Here is a 26,869-nt window from a genome sequence, read left to right as displayed (position 1 = left end):
GAACCTGCCAGCGTTTGGTGGATGGGACCATCTTCCAACCAACTAGCCACCCAGCCAGGGCTATTTCTCCTGTTTTTTTTTTATGTTAAAACCCCTGCCGTAACCCCACTGACTGTATCCAAATCTGCACGTTGCTGGTGAATGAATAAAGCTCACATTCCTGACATTAACCATAAGGCACGCTGTGAATATTACTAACAATCACATGTATGATCATGTGAAATGTGTTTCCCGGCTCTTTACCTTCCTGTATATTCAAATTAAAAGGTTCCTGGGCAAATACAGCCGCGCCCTTCCCTGTACGGTGACTGTGGGCCGTGCTCACCCTGTCATCTGGGAAGGGGGACCCTCGCAGGGTCAGGGCGGGTGGAGGGGAGGCTGCCTCCGCAGAGCATGCTGGGAGGCTCTGGGGGCCTGGCCGACCCACACTGCGCGTCGGTTTCCATGGTGACCTCCAAGCAGGAAGCTCCCTGCACGCGCTGAGGTACCGCCTGCAAGCTGTGCTCTTGGTCAGAACGCGCTCCTGGAAGGAGCAGCCCTGTGTGAGGAGAAACAGCCCAGCCCGCTCCGGGCGGCCCTCAGCCTGGCCCCTGGGCTGCCTTTCTCTGCGTCCTGTCTGGCCAGCTCTGCAGGAACCACTGAGTCAGCCCGCCCGCTATGCACCTGCCCCAGGTGAGCCTGACCCGGGCTGCCTTCAGCGGGAAGCCCGTTAGGTCAGCTTGGCCAGCAGCCTCTGACCCCAGAGGCTTCCTCTGCTCCTGGGCCTAAGTCCTCCCCCACCCCACCCCAGCTCCGGGAGCCCCTGCAGCCGGCACAGGTCCCTCTGAGTGAGGCCTTGGTCTTGGGCAGCTGTGCCCACACAGCCTCGCTTCCTCATGAGGGCAGCATTCACCCCTCACGTCCGAAACTGGGCGAAAGGGTAAGCCCCACCCCATCCCCCTGCCAGGAGGGCCTTTCCAGGCGTCCACCAGGACACTCACTCTTCCGGGACTGGTGTCCCCCCCCCATCGCTAGTTACTGGCCATTCATCCGTCCATCCTCCTTGTCCCAGACCTAAGGTCTGTGCCTTATCATTCATTCCTGTGTGTGTGTGGGGGGGGGGGGGGGGGGGGATCTGAGAAGAGCATAATCCTATACAGTGGGGCCTTGACTTACGAGTTTAATTCGTTCCGTGACGGAGCTCCTAACTCAAATTACTCTTACGTCAAATCATAAAGTGAATGACTGAGACACATGATGCTGGGCTGATGTGGCGTTCACTGTGACGTTCGCTGTGCCAACTAGCGGTGGGGTATCTGAAGCTGGCTCGTAACCCGAATTTTAGCTCGCAACTCAAAGCAAAAATCGGCCGAGAGACGGCTCGTATCTCGAAAAACTCGTTAGCCGGGACACTCGTAAGTCAAGGCCCCACTGTATAATAAAAGGCTAATATTGAAATAGACCAAATGGCAGAACTGAACAGCCTAACAACCTGTCGCTATGATGTGCACTGGCCACCAGGAGGCGTGTGTGGAATATGGCGGGGGTTGGTCATGCTGGGATGGTGGAGCAGGTGAGCAGGGGCACCAGACCAAGGGGGTGCCAATTGCTATCATTAGGGTGAGCCTCTGGTGGTTACTGAAAATTCTTTGCTCCCGCATACTGCGGTTCTGCCCAGCGCTTGCACCCGCTGCTGGCGCCGTCAGCACCTGGGAGACGGAGGATAGGCCGAGACCTGCCCCTGTGCCTACCGCAGCCTCGTGGCCCACAGTTGCTTTCAAGGTGCATGAATTCGTGCACTGGGCCCCTAGTAACAGAATAAAATACCCAGAACTGGCTCACTGGCCCTCATGGCTCAGTGGTTGAGCACCGACCTATGAACCAGGGGGTCAGAGTTCAATTCCCGGTCAGGGCACATGCCCAGGTTGTGGGCTCCATCCCCAGTGTGGGGTGTGCAGGAGGCGGCCAATGATTGTTTCTCTCTCATCACTGATGTTTCTATCTCTCTCCCTCTCTGAAATCAATAAGAATATATTTACTTAAAAAATGCCCAGGCTGGCCCTCCCACAGCTTCTCAGTATCTTAGTTACTGGATTGTGCCCAACCCGGGGCGGTTTTCCTGGGGGAGGCGGTGACAGCAAACTGAATGTCCTGTTTCTGGAACTGAGGGTAAATGAGTGGAACCCAGTGCGCTCGCTGATTAATACATGTATGTGAGAGCGGCTGGGAGGGAACTCTCCGGTAGGATATGTCCACATTCACCGAATGTCACCCTGAGCGCGGGGAGCGAGTGCTGCCGGCCACCGGGCACTTGGGAGGCACCGTTAACTGAAACCCGAGGTTGTAACTGGAAACAGATCACGTTGCTTCCAAACCAGCAAAATTAGAAGCCAGTTAGAAGAACAGGCGCGAGGAGGCGTCACGGGCTCAGCCGTCGGGGGGACAGGATGTACAGAACCCTGAGAAGCCCGGGGCAGCCCCGCACGGCCCCCAGCTCCCCGGCCGCCGCGCTGCCCCGTTTCTGAACTCAGTGGACATCCGGCCGCGGGCCCATTGTGCCTGCCATTGCGGAGCCTGCTCCTTCCTTCCTCGCGGAGGGGATGTTTTGGTCTGGGGAGGGGAGAGAGGCTGTTTCCAGGCGAAAGAAGTGCAGTTATTGCTACAATCTCTGCCGCCAGAGAGTTCCTTTTGTTCAGACAAATCCGCCTGGGCCAGCAGCACTCCGAGTTGTGCCGCCCAGGGCCGCGGGGGGGGGGGGGGGGGGGGGGGGGGTCCGCTGGGCCTGTCTCCTTATCTGCAGGGGTCGGTGTCTCCGCCCCCCCCCCCTCCGTTTCCTGAGTGAATGCTGTGAAGCCTTTCCCAGGGTCTGTGAAAAGTGGCTGAACTCTAGCAATTTGAAGACAAGAACAGATTTAGGGAAAGGGGTCTGGGTAAGACAGCTGAGGGCCGGGGGTCTTCTCTCAGGCACTGTTGCTCCTGGAGGGCCACCGGCCTCAGGCAGGTGGGCTCCCGCTGACACTCCCCCTCCCCCCCACCCCTCCCCTGCTGCCCCAGCCGCAGCCTTGTCCTTGTTACCTGGGGAGCTGCCCGCAGGGACCTCAAGGGCTATGGGGGGGTGAGGGGGGGGGGCCCTGGCAGAAACCTGTTTGTAAATAATAATGACAAAAGGATCAGCCTTTATGAAACCATCAGCTGTTTAGTAAGCCCTTTAGTGGCTAAATATAAAGTGTGGAGAGGGCAGTATTTTCAAAATTAAAAAAAAGGAAATCCCCCGTAAGCAGAATCCCGGAGGAAACAGGCAAAGCGGCTGTTTACAGCTGTCACCCTGGGGAGGTGAAGAGCTGTGCCCCAGGCGTCTCCTAACAGGCCCCTCTGTCCCCGTCCACGGGACTGTCATTCAAAGATTATTTGAATTTAATGTAATAACATGGTCGGAGCGTGTTTTAATCCTGCCAGGAGAGCCCTCCCTCCTCCCCAGGGGCTCACCTGGGAGGCCTCCTCTCCGGCAGGTTCCTCTGATTCCCGCCCCATCGCAGGGAGCGTCTCCCCTGTCCCCTTCTCCACACTGGCCTGTGGGGACACCTCAGGGGGAGCCCGACTGGAGAGAGGCCTGTGGCTGAGGCGCAGGGCTGGGCGCCGACCCTGCTGGCCGAGACGCCCCTTTGCGGAGCCACCGTGTCCGAGAAAACAGGCCCCTAACCCTGTGGGTGAACAGCCCTCCGTGGCCTTGGGAGGCATGGGCCTCTCCGCCGTCCAGCACGGAGGGCAGCTGCCCTCCCCCCGCAGCACCGTGGTCTGTGCTCAGGGCCGAGTCGCACCTGTGCGGAAACACGTGGCCCAGTCGTGGGGGTGCCCCTGCAGGACAAGCCGCGAGGAGCCATCAGAGGAGCCGTCAGCGCAGCCAGCGCCGCGTGCCTGGGGGTCCCGGGCGGAGGAGGGAGGACACGGTCCTTCAGCACTTCCGCGTGGAGTCTTAGGGAGGAAAGCGCACGCGCCCAACACGTGTGCTCCCTGACCGATGGCTTCATGGGTGTCCCTCTCTGTCCACTCTCCTTGAATCCTACCTATTAAATGGTTTTTAATAGCAGGTATACCCTGATGGAGCTGTTAAAGTATCAAAATTAAAAGTAAAGTCAGATCTCAAGAAAGAGCGGTCATGAGCCTAGACGTTTGGTTCGCCGAGCGAAGTGTAAAAAAATAAGACCCAGAAGTCATCAGGCCCACGGCTTACGGACATTTGCCGCTGGGGCTGAGAAACTCGCTCTTTCTATGGAGGAAAGGTGAGCCGGGTCCCTAATGTGGTCCCGTGAAACGTGGACCTCAATGGGTCAGAGCAGCGGTTCTCAACCTGTGGGTCGAGACCCCTCTGGCAGTTGAACGACCCTTTCACAGGGGTCGCCTAAGACTATCCTGCGTATCAGATATTTACATTACAATTCGTAACAGTAGCAACATTACACAGTTATGAAGTAGCAACGAAAATAATGTTATGGTTCGGTCACAACATGAGGAACTGTATTTAAAGGGCCAGAAGGTTGAGAACCACTGGGTCAGATGGACATGTGAAAAGCAATAGAAGCAAGTGCAGACAGTGGAGATCCGAGAACGGGAAAGGAATTTTTACAAATCATGCAGCAGAACACGGGTGCACGTGCTCAGAGACAACAAGCACAGCACACAGACATGCAGACAGACAGACAGACATCTGCATCCGGAACATGGAGGCAGCAGGAAACCTGCAGGGGCACTGTGGGCCCTCCAGCCCCGAAGCCACCCTCCAGCCCAGGTGAGGGACAGACCAACAGGACAGGCTCCCCTCTTCACCCCCCCCCCCCGCCCCACCCCAAGCTACACCCTCCACATCCCCCAAAGACCTGGAAGCTCAGGAGGCTGGTACCACAGCGGCGGTTACAGCTCACACCCTCGGGAGGAGAAGGGAGGATGCGTGGGGGATGTCGGTGGGCGGGCAAGGGCAGCAGGGACCCAGTAGATGGCAGTGAGACCCTATCAGACGGGCCAATAGCAACACGTGTCAGTGTAATAAGCGCTGGCTCCGGAGGAAGGAGACGGGAGACACCAGAGCACAGCATGTTGAACAAATTGGAAACAGCCGCAGGAATGACGCTGCCCCTTCTAAGGCAGCAGGGGGCGCAGGCACAGGGCACAGAGCGCAGGGTTCTGGGGAAGGGGGGCCTGCCTGCCGTGAGGTCAAAGAGAAGGTGGGCTGGGCACCTGGAGAGGAGCTTTTTAATTTTAAAATGTTTTTATTGACTTTTTGAGAGAGAGAGGAAGAGAGAGGGAGAGAGAGATAGCAACATCGAGAGAAACATGGACCAGCCTCCTGCACGCCCCCCACTGGGGATGGAGCCGGCAGCCTGGGCCTGCGCCCTGACCTCCTGGTGCACAGGAGACACACAACCACTGAGCCACGCCGGCCGGTGAGAGCACTGTAGTCACCCCACCCCCAGCGGGGGCGGGAGCCATGGCTGGGCCTCCCGCAGCGACTGCCCGCACCCTCGGCCCCAGGGGACGGGCCAACTGGGCTCTACATTTGAAAACTCTGGTGAGAAGGCTGCTCCGGGGACAGAAAGGGTCACCCCACGTGTGGATCTGCGGAGAGGCCTGGCTTCTGCGAGGAACGCACACGGGACAGGACAGGAGAGGTGACGGGGCGCCCCGGTCACGTCCGGACTTCCCAGCAGGGAGTCCTGCCCCCCGGCCGTCCTTCAGCCTCAAAAAGAGCGACGGCTGCACAGCGGTGGCTGAGCCTAATACCCCGGACCCGACCCTCATGTTATGGACACTTGACCCGATGCACCCATTTCCAAGGATGGGGCCAGGGCCCTCCTGAGTGTCGCACCACCAGGCGACGGGCCTCAGGCCGCGAAGCTGCTAGCCTGCCTGCTCCCCACGCAGGCCGGCGCTCGACACCATTCCTTCTCCGAGTGCGAAAGGGAAAAAACAAAACCAGCAGCTAGAATCGCACGACTGGAACCACAGCATTTAACAGCCACAGGCACTCTCACTGGAACCACAGCATTTAACAGCCACAGGCACTCTCGAGAGAGACTTTCAGGGATGAGACAATTTGAAACTTTATAAAAACAGCCCCAGCCTCACTGCCGGCTTCCTCACCTTACAGCGCACTTTCGTTTTCACAGGATAAAGACCGCCCGCATCACTGGGCGGTGGTGCAAGGCGTGTTTGGTCGGTGCCTGTGTGGTGCGGGGGGGCCTCGCGCCGGCCCAACACGGGACACGGGTAAGCTTCGTGGCAGCAACGTCCTCCCAGGACCGGGGCCTCGTGTCTTTGTGTCGAGGGCGTGAGCGCAGAGCCTGCCGTCTGTTAGGGCCGCCTGCTCCGCGTCAGCTCTGCTCAGGAGCCGCTGCCTCCGGGTCACCCCCCGTTCTCTCAGGAAGGACGTGGGTGAGCCAGTAACTGAAGAAGGCGGAGACCACCCGGGCTTGGTCTGCAAAGAACAAAACCAGAACAACAGAGAAGGGAGCACTGGACAGGCTACCCTGTGGACAGCAGCCCGTGGGCCCAGCGTGGCCGCTCAGACACCTAGGACTCGCAGCTTTGGTACAAAGATGCCGAGGGAGCCGCCCACGCTGGGAACCACATCACATGAAGAGCACAGCGGGAGCCCTGGCTGGTGTGGCCCAGTGGATAGAGCGCCGGCCTGCGGGCTGAAGGCTCCTGGGTTCGATTCCCGGTCAAGGGCACATGCCTGGGTTGCGAGCTTGATCCCCAGTAGGGAGCGCACAGGTGTCTGCACGGCTGACAGAGCTGTCCCCCCGCCCCCCCTCGCCTCCCCGCAGATCACTCAGTGCTGGGCCCTGACTCCTGACCACGGGTGACCCCAGCCCTATGGGCGCGTACCTGGCGGCAGGGTGCAGTGCTCCTCGAACGCCTGCAGGGCGCGCCGCAGCCCCCCAGGATCCTGCAGGAGCAGCAGCGCCTTCATGTGGCCCAGGGCCTGCAGGTCGGAGGCGGGCACGCTGCCAGCGCCCAGGCCCCTCAACAGCGCCTCCGAGGCGGCCAGGAAGGCGGGGTCCGAGCCCTTGGAGACACCTACACAAAGGCAGGACCCGGGAGACGCACTCGCGTTGTCCTTCCGTCCAAGGAGAACGGCTCCTACTCGGAGGCCGCGAGGGGAGCAAGGCCCGGAGGCCACGGAGCAGAGCCCGCAGGAGACTCGCACCCCGCCGCTCCGGGAACTGGGCGCCGCTCCGGGACCGTCAGGGGGGCAGCCTCCACGCCACTGGGCGCCGCGGGGGGACAGGACAGGCCGCCGGCCCTGCAGACGGTCAGGCCTCGGAGCAGCAAGGAGACGCGGGACCGGCGCTCCGCTGCCGCCTGAGGACGGCGTGTCCTCTCCTCACCGTCCACGCGCCCCCGGCTGCGGGTTCCTGCATGGGTCCTGCGTGCAGTTCCCAGAACGTGCTGAGGGCGTGGCCTGATGGCCTCTAGGGACTCTGAGAACTCCCAAGCGTGACCTCCTGAAAGCCCGTCCTCCCTGCCGTCACCGGAGCCAGGCCTGGCCCTCGCCCCCTCCTCCTGTCGCTCTGCTGGGGCCGGCCTGCCAGTGACTGTCTTTTAGCTGAATCTAATCTGCTGCCTAAACTTGTGTTTGAGTTTTTAATTTATTACATTTTTCAGATCTAGGGTTTCCATTTCATTATCTTAATAGATTCAAATGAACTGGTGAAATTCTGCAATTTCCCCTCTGTTTTTGAACATCATGATTATAGCTATTTTAATTAAAATTCCTTGCCTGATAACATTGGGCGTATTGCACTTTTTTTTAGAAATAGAGCCGATTCCAACGCGGACGTCGGGGTACGCGCCAGGAGACCATGCTGGGAGCCCGGCCGCGCTGTGCCTCCCGCCGTGTGCTGAGCTAAGCGCTGGCGGGTCCTGGTAAGAACTTCAATATTCTCATTTCTGCCTCAAAACTAATGGTTGTTTTGAATATCGGTTATTTTGTATTTTAAACATTTAAATATTATACTATTTTTGCTTATTTTTCCAAATACGTAGATGCCATTATCCAAAAGAAAAACAGGGGAAAACATACCATCATAAAAATACATTTCCTGTGTTGACTTCAAAAAATCGAGGACACCCTCTGCCTGGTCGTCGGAGCCTTTGCCCCCGTCCTGCTCGGCGTCCACGCTGTCTTCACGGTCCTCCTGGTCCCCCGCGCCCCCCGGGTCCTCGGCCTCGGAGCCGCCCCCTCCGGCCCCCTGGCTGGAGTCCCCTGGCTCCACGTCGCCCTCGCCGGGCGCGTACAGGAAGCTGATGCCGGCTGCCCGCTTCCTTTTCATTTGCTGCTTCTTCTTCAGTTTCCTCCTCTTGTTTCTGCTGATGGCGGGGCCGTCCGCGTGCCGCGGCCGCAGCCTTCCTTCTGAGAGGCTCTGCTGCTTCTCTGATTCCACCTCTTCTACGTGAGCGCTGCTGGGACGTCCAATTTTTTTCTTTGATTTATGCTTCCTAATTCTTCTTCTCTTCGGTTGGTCACGAGGATCCCGATCTATAAAACACGAGTTCAAGTCAACAATGTTCTGCCTGATGCACCACAACAGCATGTTAAGCACAGTTCCCATCAGGACCTTGTAACTTTAGCAGAACAGGAATTAAAAACATTTAGTTCTCAACTGTATCTCAACCGATTACACCACCCAGGATTCTGAGACGTGCAATGAGGCTAAGTAACAGCCGTCTTGTTCTTAGAAAGAGAAGGCCTGTCAGACCTGCACCGAGGGAGGGACAGACACCTGCTCAGCGGCTGGGGCTCAGCCGATGGCCAGCCCCTCCGGCCGGAGTGCAGCTTCCCTTCCCTGGCCCTGGCCGAGTCCCTGGCGGAGGGAAACCGGGGAGGCGGGACGTCTCAGGGAGCAGCGCAGCACAGGCCACGGGAGAGGGCCTGGCCCGGCCGCTCACAGCTGTGCTGTGTCACCTTTGAGCTGTTTTGCACTGAATAAAGTTTCCTTCTTCACCCCAAAGGCCATCAGTTGAAAAGATATGTGCACAGTTAATGCAATCGTGACGTACAGTGTGGTTTTAAGGATGCAGTTGCTGCAGTTTTGTTGGGAGTAAACTTCATTCCTGCGGCCACCCACACCAACAACAATGCGCTGTACCACCAGCACCCACGGCGGGAACAGTGGGTGTGAGCACCTGCTGCACTTCGGCTCCTGCTCTGGGCCTGGGCCCTCCACGTCCACCGCCTGGAGCGGCGTGGCTGCAGCCGCTCTGCTGTGACCTGGGCTGTGACCCGACCTGATGGGCATGGGGATGGGGGGGAGAGCCACGCCCCTGCCCTCGCCCCCCTGAGCGAAGCACAGGCCCCGCCCACCCAGTGCCTCCCAAATTCTGTCAGCAGGTTCCAGCAGACTTTAGAGCAGCGGTTCTCAACCTGTGGGTCGCGACCCCTTTGGGGATCGAATGACCCTTTCTTTCACAGGGGTCGCCTAAGACCATCAGAAAACACATATATAATTACATATTGGTTTTGTGATGAATCACTATGCTTTAATTATGTTCAATGTGTAACAATGAAAATACATCCTGCATATCAGATATTTACATGACGGTTCATAACAGCAGCAACATTACAGTGAAGAAGTAGCAACGGAAATAATTTCATGGTTGAGGGTGACCACAACATGAGGAACTGTATTGAAGGGTCGGCATTAGGAAGGTTGAGAACCACTGCCTTAGAGGAAGGTCACGGCCATGGCCAGCAGGTGGCGCTGTCCCCACAAGGCCGTGGTGCCCTCAGATCCTCTGAATGGGACTGGACAGCCCGCTCAGCCCGGAGGGGACACCACGCCTCACAGGATCAGCCTGGAATCTTTATTCCTATCGTTTCTGCCCTTCAAAGGCCCTGCCCTCAAACACAGGCTCCTCCAGCCACTGCCCAGGCGCTGACCTCGCTGGCATCCCTCCCTCCGGCCAGAGCACAGGAGGTCACACTGCCCCAGGTGCTCCAGCACCCACACCCCCTCGTCCTCCCGGCCTGTCACCTGCCTGGGACCCGCAGCCACAGCGAAGCTACCGGAAATTTACTCAGGGAGCCAGAGGCCTGGTTATTTATAACCCAAGGAGCTCACTCATTCTGAAAAGCTGCCATCCCCAAACATACCTTTCCTCACACACGTGCTAATTTTAAAAATACCCGCAGTTTGTCAGAAGTCTCTCTGCCACTGTTTGGCACCCACGCCTGATGAGGCTGTAGTGGAAACAGACTCCGAAATAGCCGCCCTGCAGCTGCACTGTCACGCGGACACGGCGCAGCGACTTAAAGGAAGAGCTTATTCTGGATTCAGCGCTAAGGCTTCCAAGGCGCGTGGCATGTCCCTCAGCCTCCAGGTGCTCCAGGGGCCAGTAACAGCAGGAACCGACATCCACCTTGATCGAAACCACGTGTACCAAGTCAGGTGTTAACTATAATGACATCAGGTGCTTCAGATGGACAATCTATTGCCTTCTTACAACTCAGCACGCATCCTGTCACAGGCACTTAGCGAGGTCAGACTGGGGCCCACAGACCGGGCCCAGCTGGAGGCACAGGTGTGGGAGGAGGGCGAGCTGGGGTGGCGCCGAGGACTGAACCTTCTCACTGAGTGGCTCCGGCGACGGCGCCTGCAGGCAGGGACCAAGCTTGGGGCGGAGACTTGACCTTTTTATTTTTTAAATATATTTTTTTGTGAATTTCAGAGAGGAAGGGAGAGGGAGAGGAAGACAGAAACATTGGTGATGAGAGAGAATCATTGGTCGGCTGCCTCCAGCAGGCCCCACCCTGGGGATATCAAGAACATGTGCCCTTGACGGGAATCGAATCTGGGACCCTTCAGCCTGCAGGCCGGTGCTCCATCCACTGAGCCGATCCATCGGGCTGGACTAGATGCTGCCTTTTGGAGAAACCAAGATGGAAGCATAGGTAAACACCTGAAATTGCTGCCTCGCACAACCATTTCAAAAATACAACTGAAAGACAAAACGGACATCATCCAGAACCACAGGAAGGCTGGCTGAGTGGAAATTCTACAACTAGAAGGAAAGAGAAAAGCACACTGAGACTCAGAGGAGGTGCAGAAGTAAAGTGCAGAGGTACAGAGGCGCGCGGGCGGAAAGGGCTGGCAACTGAGGATGTGGTTGTCTTTTTCAATCGGGAGGGAGACACAAGCTCCCGACTGCTCTGAACTCCAGTTCCGGGAAGTCTCTGGGGACCCAGGACTCATACGGGGAGAAACTGGACTGTCTGGCATCAGGCAGAACTCGAGGGCGGCTTTCTCTTAGAGGTGCTTGCAGCGATTACAACCACGACAGAGAGCAGAGGGCAGGCCCATGTCTGCTGGAGGCTGGGGAGGGAGCTAGAACAGTTTGGAGAGGGAGGGAAGTGGGGTGGAGGGAGGGAGGGAGGGAGGCCCCACTGAGCGAGGAAGGAGCCGAGGTTGGTGGGGAGGGCCAGCCTCAGGAACTGAGGATGGACGTGAGATCCACACAGGACAAAGGGTGGGGAGCCGGGCGGCAGGGCCCGTGGGGCTCAGTGCAGCTGAGGACAGTGAAAGGGCAGGAGCCCCAGGCACGGTCCGCAGGAGGCAGACTCAGGAGGGACGTGAATTCACAGCGGTGGCCATGGAAGGCACGTGAGTGACAAGAGAAGGGCCAAAGGGACACGGGGCCCTGTGACCGACCGCCAGGGAGGCGCCTGCTCTGACCCCACTTCGGACGGGGAAGGAGAAAGTGGCTGGAGACAAGACCCGCATGGGGAACCTCTGCGCTGTGACGGGAAACGGCCGTCTCTTGCACGAAGGTTTGTCCTGCAGGAAGGACCGCCCACCCCAAGGCCGGCGGGCGGCGAGAAACGGGGTTTGAGAGGTGAGCCAGGTGCAGAGTCGAGGCCGTGTGTGCGCGGGAACTTGGTCTGCTATGGAGTGGTTATAACAGCATCGGGGAAAGGAACAGCTGCTTCAAGAGAAGGCACAGGATAAAGGGCAGCGCTGTTTTAAAGGGCGGGTCTGCCTTCTAAGGAAATGCATTGAGAGGAACTGGAAACCATGTAGAGCTGGAACAGGAGGCCCGGGGCCCTCGCCGCTCCGGCGGCTCCCCCTCCGCCTCCCCATCTGGGGCCGGCTGCCCAGCCCATGGGGAGCCTTGCCTCCCCGGTTTGTTCTGTTTTAAGGAAATTAGCTCATCGACCAGGGAATGTGCAAGTATCACTTCCCACCTTGCTCCTTTGTTTTCAACCCTGTTTACTGTGCCTTCTGCCATGAAAAAGTGTGAAGAGACCCACAGCGAAGCCTGTGTGAGAAGCTCTTAGGCTAACGCGCACTCCTCACATCACAGGGAACAGGCATGTTCCCCAGCCATCGGCTAAAACAGTGGCTCCCAAACTTACCTGGCCTACCGCCCCCTTTCCAGAAAAAATACTACTCAGCGCCCCCTGGAAATTAATTTTTTTAAAATTTTAATAGCAATTAAACAGAAAGATATATGTATTAATGTTTCTACCTTTTTCGTAAAATATAGTAAAGAAAGGTGTAAATTAGAAACATTAAAGTTTGAAATTATGAAACTATTTATTGAACTCAGAATAGAAAGGTAATACAAAAAAGTTAAAACAAATGCACCTGTGGCCATCACCGCCCCCCTGGATTGCTGCAGCGCCCACCAGGGGGCGGTAGCGCCCACTTTGGGAATCACTGGGCTAAAACGTAAGAGACTGGCGGTGTCCCTGCTGGGAAGCGCACTTCCTCGCCCCGCCTCCGGGGGCGCACTCGCTCGCGTGCCCAAAGAGCCTGTCAACAGCCCGCATCCAGGGGCAGAGCTGCCGTGTGGGGTCTCAGCTTCCCATCCAAGACCCACCTCCGACCGCACAGTGACGCACAGGCACTCACTGAGGCACCTCAGAAACTTCTGGATGCTTTCAACTGGGCAGGGGGGCTAGTTGTTAACAAGCTGGTTTCATAAAATAGGTCCCAGCTGTTTTAAAAAGTGGTATCAATACATCTCTATGCACCGAAAGGGAAAACCTGCATAACACTGAGAGCAACATCCAGTTACAACACCGGCCGCGACCCAGGGGCAATCTCTAAGTCTGTGTACCACACGCATGGGGAGGCATGCATGCTATGTACCACACGCATGGGGAGGCATGCATGCTGTGTACCACACACATGGGGAGGCATGCATGCTGTGTACCACACGCATGGGGAGGCATGCATGCTGTGTACCACACGCATGGGGAGGCGTGCATGCTGTGTACCACACGCATGGGGAGGCGTGCATGCTGTGTACCACACGCATGGGGAGGCGTGCATGCTGTGTACCACACGCATGGGGAGGCGTGCATGCTGTGTACCACACGCATGGGGAGGCGTGCATGCTGTGTACCACACGCATGGGGAGGCGTGCATGCTGTGTACCACACGCATGGGGAGGCGTGCATGCTGTGTACCACACGCATGGGGAGGCGTGCATGCTGTGTACCACACGCATGGGGAGGCGTGCATGCTGTGTACCACACGCATGGGGAGGCGTGCATGCTGTGTACCACACGCATGGGGAGGCGTGCATGCTGTGTACCACACGCATGGGGAGGCGTGCATGCTGTGTACCACACGCATGGGGAGGCGTGCATGCTGTGTACCACACGCATGGGGAGGCGTGCATGCTGTGTACCACATGCATGGGGAGGCATGTACAGGACCTGAGCTACCTTGGGCTGTGGGCCTCTGGGGACATGTTCCATCTTGTCATCGTCTATAAAATGGGACTTTTCAAAAATAACATTGCTGTTGGAAGAAAACTTCTTTTCATTTTAGAAAAATAACCCTCAGGTGTCCTGAGCTGTGAAATCGGCCTGTGGAGGGAAACGGGCCGCTCCCCCGGGGAGAGAAGACACCACGCTGAAGGCTCATGCTGACGGCCCCGCGCACCCGGCAACACAGGAAGAAATCAATTAACAGAAGGTTTTGCCTCGCAAACAGCATATAAAAATGTAACTTGTAATAACGGTGTAGTCAAAAGTTACCACTGACTCTGCCAGGTTACTATGGCAACTTAAATGGAATAGATGGTACTCAATTCCCCTTTTCTTTACATTTTAGAGGAATCGTCTGCTCTAATGCCCACTGTCAGAGCAGACGGGCACCAGGCCCACCCTGGCCCCTAGCCCCCTTCCTGGAGGCGGCGGTGCCCCGCCCTGGAACAGGAAGCGTGATGGCTGGTAGGGGTTGGAGCACACAGCTTATGGGAGATCCATGTGTCCAGTTGGTACCGTCATCGTCCCGTTTCCTACGAGGCCGTCACTCTAGCTCAGTCCGCGGAGCAGGCTGGGACGGGGCGCTGGTCTGGGACAGCTGGCACGGTCTCAGCCGGGGCCCTGCACACCTGCCCTCGGGCCGACGCCTGCTCACCAAAGCCATTTATCCTCATAAAAACAGTGCAGTGTGGTATGGCATCATCTATTTACCTAATAATTATATTCTAAAGATTTTCAACCAGACCCGGAAAGATGACTCTGTGACTCCTTGGCGACTCCATTTTCGGTTTTGTGGTTTCTGAGCCTTTAATTGGGAAGTCAGGAAGATCAATGAGCTAGAAAACCACATTTTAAATACTCAAGCTAATTAGGGCCCGAGCACAGTTTCCAGCTTCCACCTGGTGAAAACTAGCTGGATCAGGTTTTGTTTGAAAACACGCGCTCCTCTAGTAGCGGTTCTCAACCTGTGGGTCGCAACCCCTTTGGGGGCTGAACGACCCTTTCACAGGGGTCGCCTCAGACCATCAGAAAACACATAGATAATTACATACTGTTTTTGTGTTTAATCACTATGCTTTAATTATGTTCAATTTGTAACAATGAAATTGGGGGTCACAACATGAGGAACTGTATTAAAGGGTCGCGGCATTAGAGAAGGTTGAGAACCATTGCTCTACAGCAAGTCTGGATGATGACTCAGAGGAAAAGCTACCCTTTTGCTTCTCAGGTAGACAATTCCTGGGCAGCATCCGCCTGTGACCGGAGACCAGGCAGCGAAAGCAGAGCAGACAGAGCGGAAATGCCCGCCCAGACCTTGTCAGGTGTTGGAGAAGCAAGAAAAAAGTGACAGGAAACCAAGACAGTAGTGACACAGATGCAGCTAAGATCACACTGCAGAGGGCTGCAATCTCGCCCGCCCACCGTGGCTGTGCGGGGACAGGCTCACCCCTAACGATGAACTGAGATGAAATCAATGCCCCAAACAGGATGGTCGGGAAAGCATGCTTTCTCACCTGCCACGCCCTCGCTGCTGGAGGAGCCCTCGGAATCCGCAGAGTCCGCGCAACTGGGGGGCTCGGGCTCAGGCTCGGGCTGGGCAGAGGCAGCAACGGGAACATAGCCCTCAGGAGGCAAAGCCACAGTGTAGAGCCGCCGGCCAGGCGGGGGCCCAGTGGCGCCACCTGCAGGAGGAAATGGGCACAACAGGGGTCATCGCACTGACCTCCAAACCCTTCCCTGGGAGCCCCACAGCAGTGAGCTCCATCCAGCTCAGCGCTGCCCCACCTCCCCCTGCCCCCCCAGCGCTAGAGCGAGTCGGCGACCCATGTGGCCAGGAAAGGCACGCTCAATGATCATTTACATTCACATCAGGTCACTTATTATGTCAACTTCCAGGCTCTTATGACATAAAGACATAACTAATTAACGAGTAGGAAGCAGAAAATACTCCACAGAACACACCCATCCTTATCACATGAGTCTCAACATTTTGGTGGCATAATCTTCTGGAACTTCATGGACACTAACAACCCATATACACAGTGCATGTGTGTGCGCGCGCGTGTGCGTGTGTGTGTGTGTGTACACAGACACAGACATAGACACACATGCAGATACATGGGATCATGTGCACATTTTATTATAAAACATTTATATATCATACGCTTGAATAAGATTGTATATATATTAATATTGTTTATATATTATACATACAATATCATTCAAAAGTGAATGTTATAAATTATATTTAAATCTACAGTCTTTTTTTCAAGAAAAAAAGATTTTAAATATAATAATACTAGAGGCTCAGTGCACAAAATTTGTGCACTCAGGCGGGGGGGCCCCCGCAGCCCGGTCTGTGCCCTGTCACAGTGCAGGAGCCCTCAGGGGATGTCTGACTGACGACTTAGGCCCGCTCCCCGAGCCTAAGCCGGCAGTCGGACATCCTTAGGACTGCCATGGAGGCAGGAGAGGCTCCCGCCACCACCACTGCACTCACCAGCTGTGAGCCCAGCTTCTGGCTGAGCAGCACTCCCCCTGTGGGAGCACACTGACCACCAGGGGGCAGCTCCTGCACTGAGCATCTGCCCCCTGGTGGTCAGTGTGCATCATAGAGACCGGTCGTTCTGCCATTCGGTGGATTTGCATATTAGCCTTTTATATATCGGATTACCAAACTGTACTAACATAGTATAATATCACAAAAGTTGTAAGAGATATTAAAAATCTGCAAATAACAGGATTACTTTTATTATATTCTAAAATATTTCTTTTCTCTGACTCTATTTTTGTTCATTAGTTTATGTTATTCAGTATATTCCACAAATGAGTGAGATCATGTGATATTTATCTTTCTCCAACTGGCTTATTTCGTTTAGCAGAATGCTATCCAAATCCATCCATGCCATTGCAAATGGTAGGAGTTCCTTCTTTTTTACAGCAGCATAGTATTCCATTGTGTAGATGTACCAGTTTTTTAACCCACTCATCTGCTGATGGGCATTTAGGCTGTTTGCAAATCTTAGCTATTGTAAATTGTGCTGCTATGAAAATAGGAATCAATCCTTTCTGATTGGTGTTCCTGATTTCTTGGGATATATTCCTAGAAGTGGAATTACTGGGTCAAATGGGAGTTCCGTTTTTAATTTTTTGAGGAAACTCCATACTGTTCTCCACAGAGGCTGCACCAGTCTGCATTCCCACCAGCAGTGCAAGAGGGTTCCTTTCTTCACATCCTCGCCAGCACTTGTCATTTGTTGTTTTGTTGATGTATCCATTCTGAGGTGTGAGATGGTACCTCACTGTCATTTTGTAAATCTACAATCTTTCAATAGCTTCATAATAATCCACAGAATTGGCAAATTATATCTTAACCACTGTTTTAAAGTTTATACACGGAGGCCGATTCTAAATTTCTGTCAGAAATGGCTGGTGACCACCCTTGCTGTGGGCAGCTTCCCACACGTTTCTGAATGTCTGCACGTCCTGGGCCTGGTGTCAGCTGGGAGGGCACCACCATGCCGGCCCAACTTAATACCGACCTGCCTCTCTCTCACAGGCCCGCCCTGGCGCCCAGCCCGAGGGTCTTCATAGCGGCCACACTCGGGCTGTGCCTGTGCACCCTGCCCGCCTTCCTGCAGTGGGTGCACCTGGAAGAGGGACAGGCCTGGGCCGGGTGGCTGCGTGGCTGTGCAGGGGCAGAGCCGCCCTCTGGCCCGGTGAGCTCATCCCTGCCAAGTCGCTGTTGGTCATGGTTTTTACGCCTGCTGGCTTCCCAGGCCAGTCTTCTCATCAAGTTCTCCTCTCCAGTCCAAATCCCAGAGTGTGCAAACACAGTGCCTTCTCCAACCTCCACACAAACACAGCAAGCCCCTGGCTCCCCTCCCCGTGCACCCATCCATGCCCTTTGCCCCTGACTCTGTTTCCGCTGGGCCCCACCCCACAAGCCTCTGGTCACATAGGCTTCCAAGTTTCGCCAAACACAAAAAGTCATGACTTCTTCGTCAGTTAGCAGTTCTGTTACCAAGACTTAAAAAGATCCCTTCCGGCCTCGCTGCTTCCTCCACTATCTCAGACCTCCTCTCGAGGCTCCTTTTTTGTTTCTGTGAAACACATGCTTTATTGTTCTCTCAGTGAGGTGTGGGTGGTGAGATCCCTTAAGCTTTGTAAAATGAACACAACTTTAGAGGATTCTATTTATTATATGCTAATAGGTGCTGAAACCACCCGGCGCCAGGTAAACGCAGGACGTGCGGGACGCTGACCCCTCCGCGAGGCAGCTCCCGCGGTCATGTCCTCCTGCCTTTGTTCCTCAGGCGACTCATGTGGGTGCCAACAACACACGCCATTCCCCTCCCAGACCCTGCGGCCAGTGTCTCCATGCTGCTGCCCCTCCTGGCATCAGCCGGCGCTGCCCCTTCCTATGGGCACGAGCGCCTTCCCCGGGACAAGGCTGCTCTTCTTCTCCTGCGAACGGACATGCAGACTCCCGCCATGCTCCTGCTGCTCTGAGCGATGATGTCATGAATAACTTGAACACGCCTGTTCCCGGCCCTGGAGCTTCAAGTTCAGGTAAAATGGCTCAGGTGTGACTGCCGAGCCCTGGTGTGCACCTGTAACCTTTCATGGGTTCCCACGGCCTTCCGTGGACGGGCCGCAGCGATTCTCCCCACAGCCAGACCGAGTGCTTGCCCGCCCTTCCTAACATGTGTCAGCAAATTCCCGACAGCCTTCGCGTGGGCCTCGCGGTGCCAGCAGAGGGAGCCTGGCGTGATGCTGAAGAGCCACGTGGATCTTCTCCGTGACGCCCGTCACTCTCCTGTGCCCGTGTCTCTTTGGAGCTGTGGCTCATGTTCTTACTAGCACACGAGCTCTTGATTCACGACGGAAGGGAACCCTCACCCAGGCCCGAGCTGCCACATCTTTCCAGCTGACTGTTTGCCTTCCGACTTCGCTGCGGGCAGGGTTTTAGTCCTCACGAGGTAGTTACAGTCTCCTGCCCTGTGCTCCGCTGCTGTCCGAAGGCCCTCAGGGCAGAGCTCCCAGCTTCCCCCGGTCCCCGACAGTTTCAACACTTTAGAGTGAAACCCGGCCTCGTCTTGAGAGAGAGTGTGGCTCGGAGTATTCCTCCCGGAGGCGGCGCAGCTGCCCCTCCGTGTCTGTGGCACGAACACGCTCACCGTCCAGGCCACGTTCCAGACCTGAGCGCCCAGCCCTGGCCCCGGCCTCAGGGGCCTGAGGCTCCACACGGACATGGGACGGAGAACCGAGCTCCGAGCGACAACCCATGTCCCGGGGCCCCAACAACAGACATCCCTCTGTCCCGGCTGGAAGTGGAGACCAGGCCTCTCCTGGGGGTGCAGACGGCTGTCTCCCCCGTGTCCTCACAGGGCTGCCCTTCTGTGTGCATTTCGTGTGAGTTTCTGAAGACACCATTCAGCCCCCAACAGGCACATTCTGTGAAGAGTGAGAACCCAGTCCCAAGCCCTCGTCCCTCCCGCAGGGCTGGCCGGCGGTCCTGTCCATCCGACCAGTTTGCAGACAGACGGCCGTGGTGGAGCCAGGTATGCGTCTGTGACTCCCCGTGACCTACGAGCCCCTCACCTGCCAACGGGGGGACGCGCCGGCATCGCTCCTTCTCGGGAGGGGTTTCGGAGGCCGCAGGCGGACATGCCCTCTTTTCTTGGCCACGTGGATCCTGAGGAAAAAGTCTCTTCAGCACTTTTTCAACAAACACTAAAATGTAACCAATTAACAAAAAAACAAAACAGAAAAAGAGAATTACTTAAAGCAGTTTTATTTAAATTGCATATAGAATTTACTTAAAACAAAGACATATTCTAATATTAACACCAGAAAGAAAGGTGACTGTAATTACAGGACCCCAGCCCTGTCCCCAGAGGACCTCCAGCCCTGTTCCCCCAGGACCCCCAGCCCTGTCCCCCCAGGACCCCAGCCCTGTCCCCCCAGGACCCCCAGCCCTGTCCCCACAGGACCCCAGCCCTGTCCCCCCAGGACCCCAGCCCTGTCTCCCCAGGACCCCCAGCCCTGTCTCCCCAGGACCCCCAGCCCTGTCCCCACAGGACCCCCAGCCTTGTCCCCACAGGACCCCCAGCCCTGTCTCCCCAGGACCCCCAGCCCTGTCCCCCCAGGACCCCAGCCCTGTCTCCCCAGGACCCCCAGCCCTGTCCCCCCAGGACCCCAGCCCTGTCTCCCCAGGACCCCCAGCCCTGTCTCCCCAGGACCCCCAGCCCTGTCCCCCCAGGACCCCAGCCCTGTCCCCACAGGACCCCAGCCCTGTCCCCCCAGGACCCCAGCCCTGTCTCCCCAGGACCCCCAGCCCTGTCCCCCCAGGACCCCCAGCCCTGTCCCCCCAGGACCCCAGCCCTGTCTCCCCAGGACCCCCAGCCCTGTCTCCCCAGGACCCCCAGCCCTGTCCCCCCAGGACCCCAGCCCTGTCCCCACAGGACCCCAGCCCTGTCCCCCCAGGACCCCAGCCCTGTCTCCCCAGGACCCCCAGCCCTGTCCCCCCAGGACCCCCAGCCCTGTCCCCACAGGACCCCCAGCCTTGTCCCCACAGGACCCCCAGCCCTGTCCCCCCAGGACCCCAGCCCTGTCCCCACAGAACCCCCAGCCCTGTCCCCCAGGACCCCCAGGTGTCTGGATAGGACAGGAGGCCCGTGAGGAGGTGGCAGGGGCGCTGTGCTGGGTCATTCACTCTGCAGTTAACTGTGCAGTCACCCAGGGCCAGCACCTGCGAGCTGGGGGGGGGGGGGGGGGGGCGCGGGGGCGCGCCCACAAAATGCAGCAGGAGCCCCAGGCCCACCGGCAGCTGCCGCCTGATGGCAGGGTCCCGACGCCTTCCCCACCCCGGGATGCAAGTGCAGGGAGTTCTTTCCGCTCTGCCTCCTCTGAGTGCCAGCACGAGGCCTGCCCGACAGCCCTGCGTCCCGTCTGAGTCCCCCCGCAGTCCGAGCAGGAAGGAAGCCACTGCCCACACCTGGGACGTGGGCCCTCCGGGTTCACTTCAGTTACCTCCCAGGCGATACACTTTCCAGCGCGAAAGAGCACATTTCAAACACACGTACTTCCTACTCAGGGCGTGCTGCTGCCAGGCCCAACCTCCCGCCAGCCCGGAGCTGGGCACCGATTGGGGAATGCGCGGCACCGCCCTGAGCAAGGGGCCCAGGGCTGGGTCTGTCCTTTCCAAACACAAAAAAGTGCTGCTCTGGAGATGCAACCACCCCCTCCCCCAAGGGAACCGGCGGAACGGCAGAGCCAAGCTGCTGGCTGGTCCCGTGGCATCCCCAGCTCCCGCGTGGACCGGTTAATACGGGTTCTGTGTGTCTACTTCCCGGGAGTTAGCGCGTGCTCGCTTCCCTTCCGTAAATGCCCACGTGGCCCGTGTCCTCCCGCCGTGTGGGACCCAGCGCTCTCGGAGAGCAGGGCAAGTGCAGGCCACCGCCCTTCCCGTCACACATCTCCCTAACTGTAAGTCATCCCGAGCCACAAGGTGTGAAAACAGACGACAGGCCGCCTCAGGCTTTCACACTTCAACAAAGCCCAAGCACTCGAATCCGTTCCGACCACAAACTCCCGTAAGTGTGGCTCAGAGCCCAGTGTGGCCCCAGTAGAGTTCTCTTCAGGGGGCTTGTGAAGAGGAGGAGACAGCCTGGCTGGTGTGGCTCAGTGGATAGAGTGTCGGCCTGTGGACCAAAGGGTCCCGGGTTCGATTCTGGTCAAGGGCACGTACCTTTGTTGCAGGCTCCTCCCTGACCTGGGCCCTGGTTGGGGCACATGCAGGAGGCAACCAATTGATGTGTTTCTCTCACGTCCATGTTTCTCTCTGTCTTTCCCTCTCTCTTCCATTGTCCCTGAAAATCAATGGAAAAATATCCATGGGTGAAGATTAATTAAAAAAAGAAGAAGAGAGAAGACACACAGCACTGACATGGTTCCCACATCCACCTTACACTTTGAAAACATATGAATCCAAGCTTCCAAACACAATGTTCTTAAACAGCCTAACTCCACTCCACAATTCTGTCCCATTTCCAACAGAGAAAAGAAGGCTGGTTTTGGGGAAGATGTGTCTTTGACTGATGAAGATAAGAAAGGTTTCAGTCATCTCAGTTCAGTGAGCTGGCCAAGGCTGTAAAAAGTAGACCAGGTGTGGCCTTGCTGGTGTGGCTCAGTGGTGGGGCACTGATCGATGCCGTGAAAAGCCGCGGGTTTGGTTCCTGGTCAGGGCACGTGCCTTGGCTGCAGGTTCAGTCCCCGCTGCAGTGTGTACAATGTTCCTCTCTCACACTGTTGTTTCTCTCTGTCTGTCTTGTCTGTCTCTCCCTCTCTCTACATCAGTGGTTCTCAACCTTGGCTGCACATTAGAATCACCTGGGAATCTTTTTAAAATCCTGATTTCTGGGCCTCATCCTCCGGAAATTCTGTGTCTTTGTTATGGGGTGAGGCCACAACGTTAGTAACACAGAAACCGAATTTCCGGAGGATGAGGCCCAGAAATCAGGATTTTAAAAAGATTCCCAGGTGATTCTAATGTGCAGCCAAGGTTGAGAACCACTGGTCTAAAGCAGTGGTCGGTAAACTCATTAGTCAGCAGAGCCAAATATCAACAGTATAACGATTGAAATTTCTTTTGAGAGCCAAATGTTTTAAACTTAAACTATATAGGTCGGTACATTGTTATTAACTTAATTAGGGTGTTCCTAAGGCTTAGGAAGAGCCACACTCCAGGGGCCAAAGAGCCGCCTGTGGCTCGCGAGCCGCAGTTTGCCGACCACCGGTCTAAAGCAACGCCCCGCTGAGGTGACCAGGTGCATTCAGATTCCAGTAACTTCCTGCACAGGGCCGAGCACTGAAGGCAGGAAACAATGAAGTCCGAGAAACAAGGAAAACCTGGGTGAAGCAGAGGGAACCCCGATCAAAACGCTGGAAAGCAGGTGGGGGTGCGCCAGCCCCTGGGTCAGGCCTGCTCCCAGGGCCCGCACCGTGTGACTGCACAGCCATCCCGCGGACGGTGCGACATGACACGTAGGTGGGTGTCACTCACATCTGTCCGTCCGCTCCGGGGCCTCACCGGACCGGGCAATTGAAAGCCACGACTCTGTGCTCCTGGGGGGGCAGGGAGCACAGGGGGCTCCTCGGAGGCCGGTGGGCGGGTGGGTGGGGAGCTGCACTTCCTGCTCCCCATTCTGCCTCGCTGACACATCAGTCTCCTTTTCTCATTTTAACCAAATGCTTATTGACTATAGTTGCCCCTGGCTTTTCATTTCAAAGGGCCAGAATGCCATCCTCCGTTTTAAGGGTGAGAACAGGCTGGTGTTTGCCGGAGGCCAGGGGGGCACCGGGTGGAGAGGCACCAACATCCAGATGTAAGGGAGCAGGTCCCGGGAGGCGGGCGCAGCGCGGGGACGGCCGCTCACAACCCTGTGCTGCCTAAGTCGCGGCTGCGGAGCGAACTCCACAGCGGCCACCCCACGAGACACGTTTGCCACCACAGGAGGCGGTGGTTGGAGCGGCCACGCCCGTGGCGTCATCAGGCCGCGACCTTAAACTTAGGCAGGGCTGCCAGCCATGGGTCTCGGACGCCGGGCCCCAGGAAGCGTCCCTTTTCCATGGTGACGGTGGTCGCGGGGTCATGGCGACGACGCGCCGCCGCTGGCGCTGGGTAAACACACGGTCACTCAATCGCTACTGGGTGCCCTGCGAGGCACCTAAGCTGCAGGGAAATGCGAGCACCGCCATTTAAGTCGCGAAGTGTCCAGGTAAGTCACCACTGCAGTCCCGGCCTCCGCCCCCAGGACAGTGACTCCTGAGCGGGGCCCGCCGGTCCTGGGGTCCCCACGGGCCTTGAACCCCCGTCCCCGCCCCTCGGACCAGGGCTGGGCTGCGGATCCGGACGCGACCGGGGACCGGGTGTGGAGTCCGGCGGGACGTGGGCCGGGCCTGCGCCGAGAGCTGTCCGAGCGGCGGCCTCCCCCGCGCCCCGCGCCCCCCGCCCCGCGCCTACCGTGCCTCCGCGCCGCAGCCATGCGGGTCCCCGACCTGCCTCCGAGTTCCCAGCGCCGCTTCCGTATCCGCCCCTGTGGACCCGCCCACAACAGCGGCGTGCCCAATCCGGGCCCAGGGCCTCCACCATTGGTGCCACCAGCCGCGCCCCTGCTCCGGATTGGCTCTCGGGGATATGTGGGCGTGGCCTCCGAGCGCTTCTGCTCCGCGCACACGCAGAGGAAAGTGAACCCCGAGGGGACCGGACCGCGCGGCGGAGCGGTCGGGGCCAGAGAGGTCCCCGGGCGGGATCAGCGGGGCGCCCGGGAGCGGGGGCTGCTGCGCGGGCCGAGGGGGAAGGGGGTCCCACAGGAGCCGGCGCCCGCCCGCACACCTGGGCAGGGCCGCCGCCAGGTGCACACCCCCTGCCCCATTCCCGGGGACCTGGGTTCGCCCCCCTCCCCGGGTGTACGCCTTGGGAAACGTATTTCCGAGCTGTGTCGGTCACTGTTGTGCACGCTGGGGTGCCCCCGCGAATGGTGGGGTGACAGTGTGAGGGAGATGAGAGCATGGGGGGAAAGGGCAGTAGGAAGGGGCGGCGGGGGGGAATCGGGGAGCCTCCGAGAATCTGAGCGGGGCTCGAAGCAGGGCCAGCACGTGTCCCCAGGCCCTGAGGGTTGTGTCGGGGAGCAGCGCCCCCCCGTGGCCAGTGTGAGGGCACAGTGCCGGGCAGGGGAGGGAGGAGGGATGGGGTCAGACTCCAGGGCTTGCTCAGGAGGGCGTCCGCCTTAGGCTAAGCCACAGAAGTCCTTTGTCTCTCGGGGTGTTGATGGGTGAGGTGAGGCCCATCCCAGACAATCGGATGTGTCGAGTGCAGTTGTCAGTGACCTTGACGGCAGTGATTCTGTTGGCTGGTGGAGGCCCAAGCTTGATGGGAATTCAAGAGAGAGTCGCAGGAGAGAAACTGAGCACATTGAACGTAGATCCCTCTCCACTGGGATTGGGGAAGTGGGGTCGGAGCTGGAGGGCTTTTAAAGACAGAACACACGCCACGTACATAATCAAAAGAGGGTTAAAAAACACACCGGAACACACACCGCATACACAGCCAATTTGTGTCCGAAGTATCTGGTCAGGTTGAGATTGTAAAAATGGACCATGATTAACAAAAGCGCCAAAGACCTTAATAGACAGACACAGGAGATAGGCAGGTGGTGAATAGCATAGGAAAGGATGTGCCACCATCGGGCAAATGCAATGCGATGCAAATTAAAGCCCCAGTGAGCCACCCCTGCACACCGATTGGAAAGACCAAATTCCAGGCCCTGACCACACCAGGTGCTGGGGAGGAGAGGGGCCGTGGGGACGGCGCTCACTGCTGGTGGAAACGAAGATGTGCAGCCACTTACCCGTTTGACTGTTTCTTGCAAAACGAAACATACTCTTACCATGCCACCCAGCAAACCAAGTGAGGGGAAAACGATTGTCCACACAATTGTCCACAAACCTGCACAACAGTTGGCAGCAGCTTCACTCATAATTGTTAGAACCTGTAAGCAACCAAGATGCCCTTTCTGTAGGTGGCGGGTCAACCGTGGGACCATCAGACAATGGATTCTTCAGCTGAAAAGAAATGAGCTATCAAGCCATGGACAGACGAAGAGGAACACGAAATGCCTGTGACTGAGGGACAGAAGCCAATCTGAAAAGGCTCCGCACGGTGTGACTCCAACCCTACGATGTTCTAGAAAAGACAGAATTACGGAGACAGTAATAAATCGGGGGTTGCCACAGGGGTGGGAGAAAGGAGGGATGAATGGGTGGAACAACTCTGTGTGATACTATCATGACAGACACACGTCATCATACATCTGCCCAAACCAAAAGAATGGACACAGAGTGGAACCCCGATGCCCACTGTGGACTCTGGGTGACCACGGGTCCATTGTGACAGATGTGGGGATGTTGCTAATGGGAAGGTAGGAGTGTGTGGGAGATCTCTGCCTTTACCCCAGGCTTGCTGTGAGCCTAAAACTCTCCAAACTGTGATAGAGAACTTCAGAAACGAGAGTGGTGCAGAGGAGAGGGAACTCGAGCTGGCCCCTGCCCTCGGCGGGGCTGCCTGTGAGTCTGACATTCTCTCCTCTGCATCCCCAGCAGCCCTCCAGCCCTCGACCTTCTGGCCTCAGGACCCACGTGCTTCCTCCTGTCCCGACAGCCTGCCTCCACTCTGTCCTCTGCAATCGGCTCTGCTGCCCAGTGTGTTCTGCATCCTCCGGGGCTGTCCTGCTCCTGCTGAGGCCGGAGGGCTCCACTCACCAGTCCCTGCATTCAAGCTGCTCACTGGGCTCCCAGAAGCATCCACCACCTGCCAAGCACCTGCCGAGCCCGGCCTGGGGCTCAGTGTGCCCTCCTCCCTGCCTCTTCCTCACAGCCCCTCCCGAAACAGCAACCCTTGCGTGCCACCCGCAGCACCCCCTGCTCCCGCTGGCTCACATCTGCAGGGTCACTAGCTAGGAGTGGTCCAGGCATTTCAAATGCGACCTCCCCAATTCCACACTCGTCTCCTCACCCCCAACCATCTCCCTCTCTCCTCCCAGCAGCCACGAGGATGTGACTTTCATTCAAAAGTCACATTTCCAAGCTAAAGAAAAACACACGATCATATCAATAGGTGCAGGAAAATACATTTGACATAATTCAACAAAATGCAAAGTTCAAGGTAAAAACACCCAGCAAACTAGAAAGAGGGTAGGGGGGACATTTTAGACCTGATAAAGGACATCTGCAGAAACCCTGCCGCGAATGCCACGTTTACCAGGAGAAATGAGATGCTTCCTTTGGCCATCATGGCTCCTCCCTCCACCCCTTTCCCAGGTCAGGCTGGGAGTCGAGGCTAATGCACTGTGACCAGTAGAAGGAATAAAAGGTATATAATGATTGTCTATGCAGAACATCTGATTTCCCAGCTCAGAACCCTACATCAAATTTCATTGTGTCCAGCAGACAATAGGATGGTGAAGGCTGGGGGGCAGAGGGGTGTGGGCTGGAGGGGGTCAATGGGGGAAAAAGGGGGGGACATGTAATACTTTCAACAATAAAGAATTATTT

The 26,869-nt window shown here is 57.2% G+C and overlaps 1 protein-coding gene and 2 long non-coding RNA genes across 3 annotated transcripts; 2 read left to right on the top strand and 1 right to left on the bottom strand.

Moving 5' to 3' along the window:
• The first annotated feature begins 648 nt into the window (after positions 1-648).
• On the top strand, positions 649-8,037 carry LOC308514783. Its single transcript, XR_013995616.1, has 3 exons — positions 649-672; positions 7,791-7,902; positions 8,023-8,037. It is a non-coding gene; the product is annotated as an uncharacterized lncRNA (long non-coding RNA).
• ERICH1 (glutamate rich 1) lies at positions 6,057-23,842 on the bottom strand. The gene is made up of 6 exons (XM_081085085.1): positions 23,781-23,842; positions 19,358-19,489; positions 15,268-15,435; positions 8,060-8,515; positions 6,862-7,053; positions 6,057-6,448 (listed from the first exon to the last, which is right to left on the bottom strand). The coding sequence occupies exons 1-6, from the start codon at positions 23,800-23,802 to the stop codon at positions 6,345-6,347; spliced, it is 1,074 nt and encodes a 357-aa protein (XP_080941211.1). The 5' UTR covers positions 23,803-23,842; the 3' UTR covers positions 6,057-6,344.
• On the top strand, positions 23,328-26,869 carry LOC308514782. The gene is made up of 3 exons (XR_013995615.1): positions 23,328-23,535; positions 25,339-25,478; positions 25,916-26,869. It is a non-coding gene; the product is annotated as an uncharacterized lncRNA (long non-coding RNA).

The sequence above is a fragment of the Myotis nattereri genome, assembly GCF_964212035.1.
Source record: "Myotis nattereri genome assembly, chromosome: 2".
NCBI lineage: Eukaryota > Metazoa > Chordata > Mammalia > Chiroptera > Vespertilionidae > Myotis > Myotis nattereri.
Note: the sequence above shows the minus strand (reverse complement) of the source record. Positions and strands in the feature narration are given on the sequence as shown.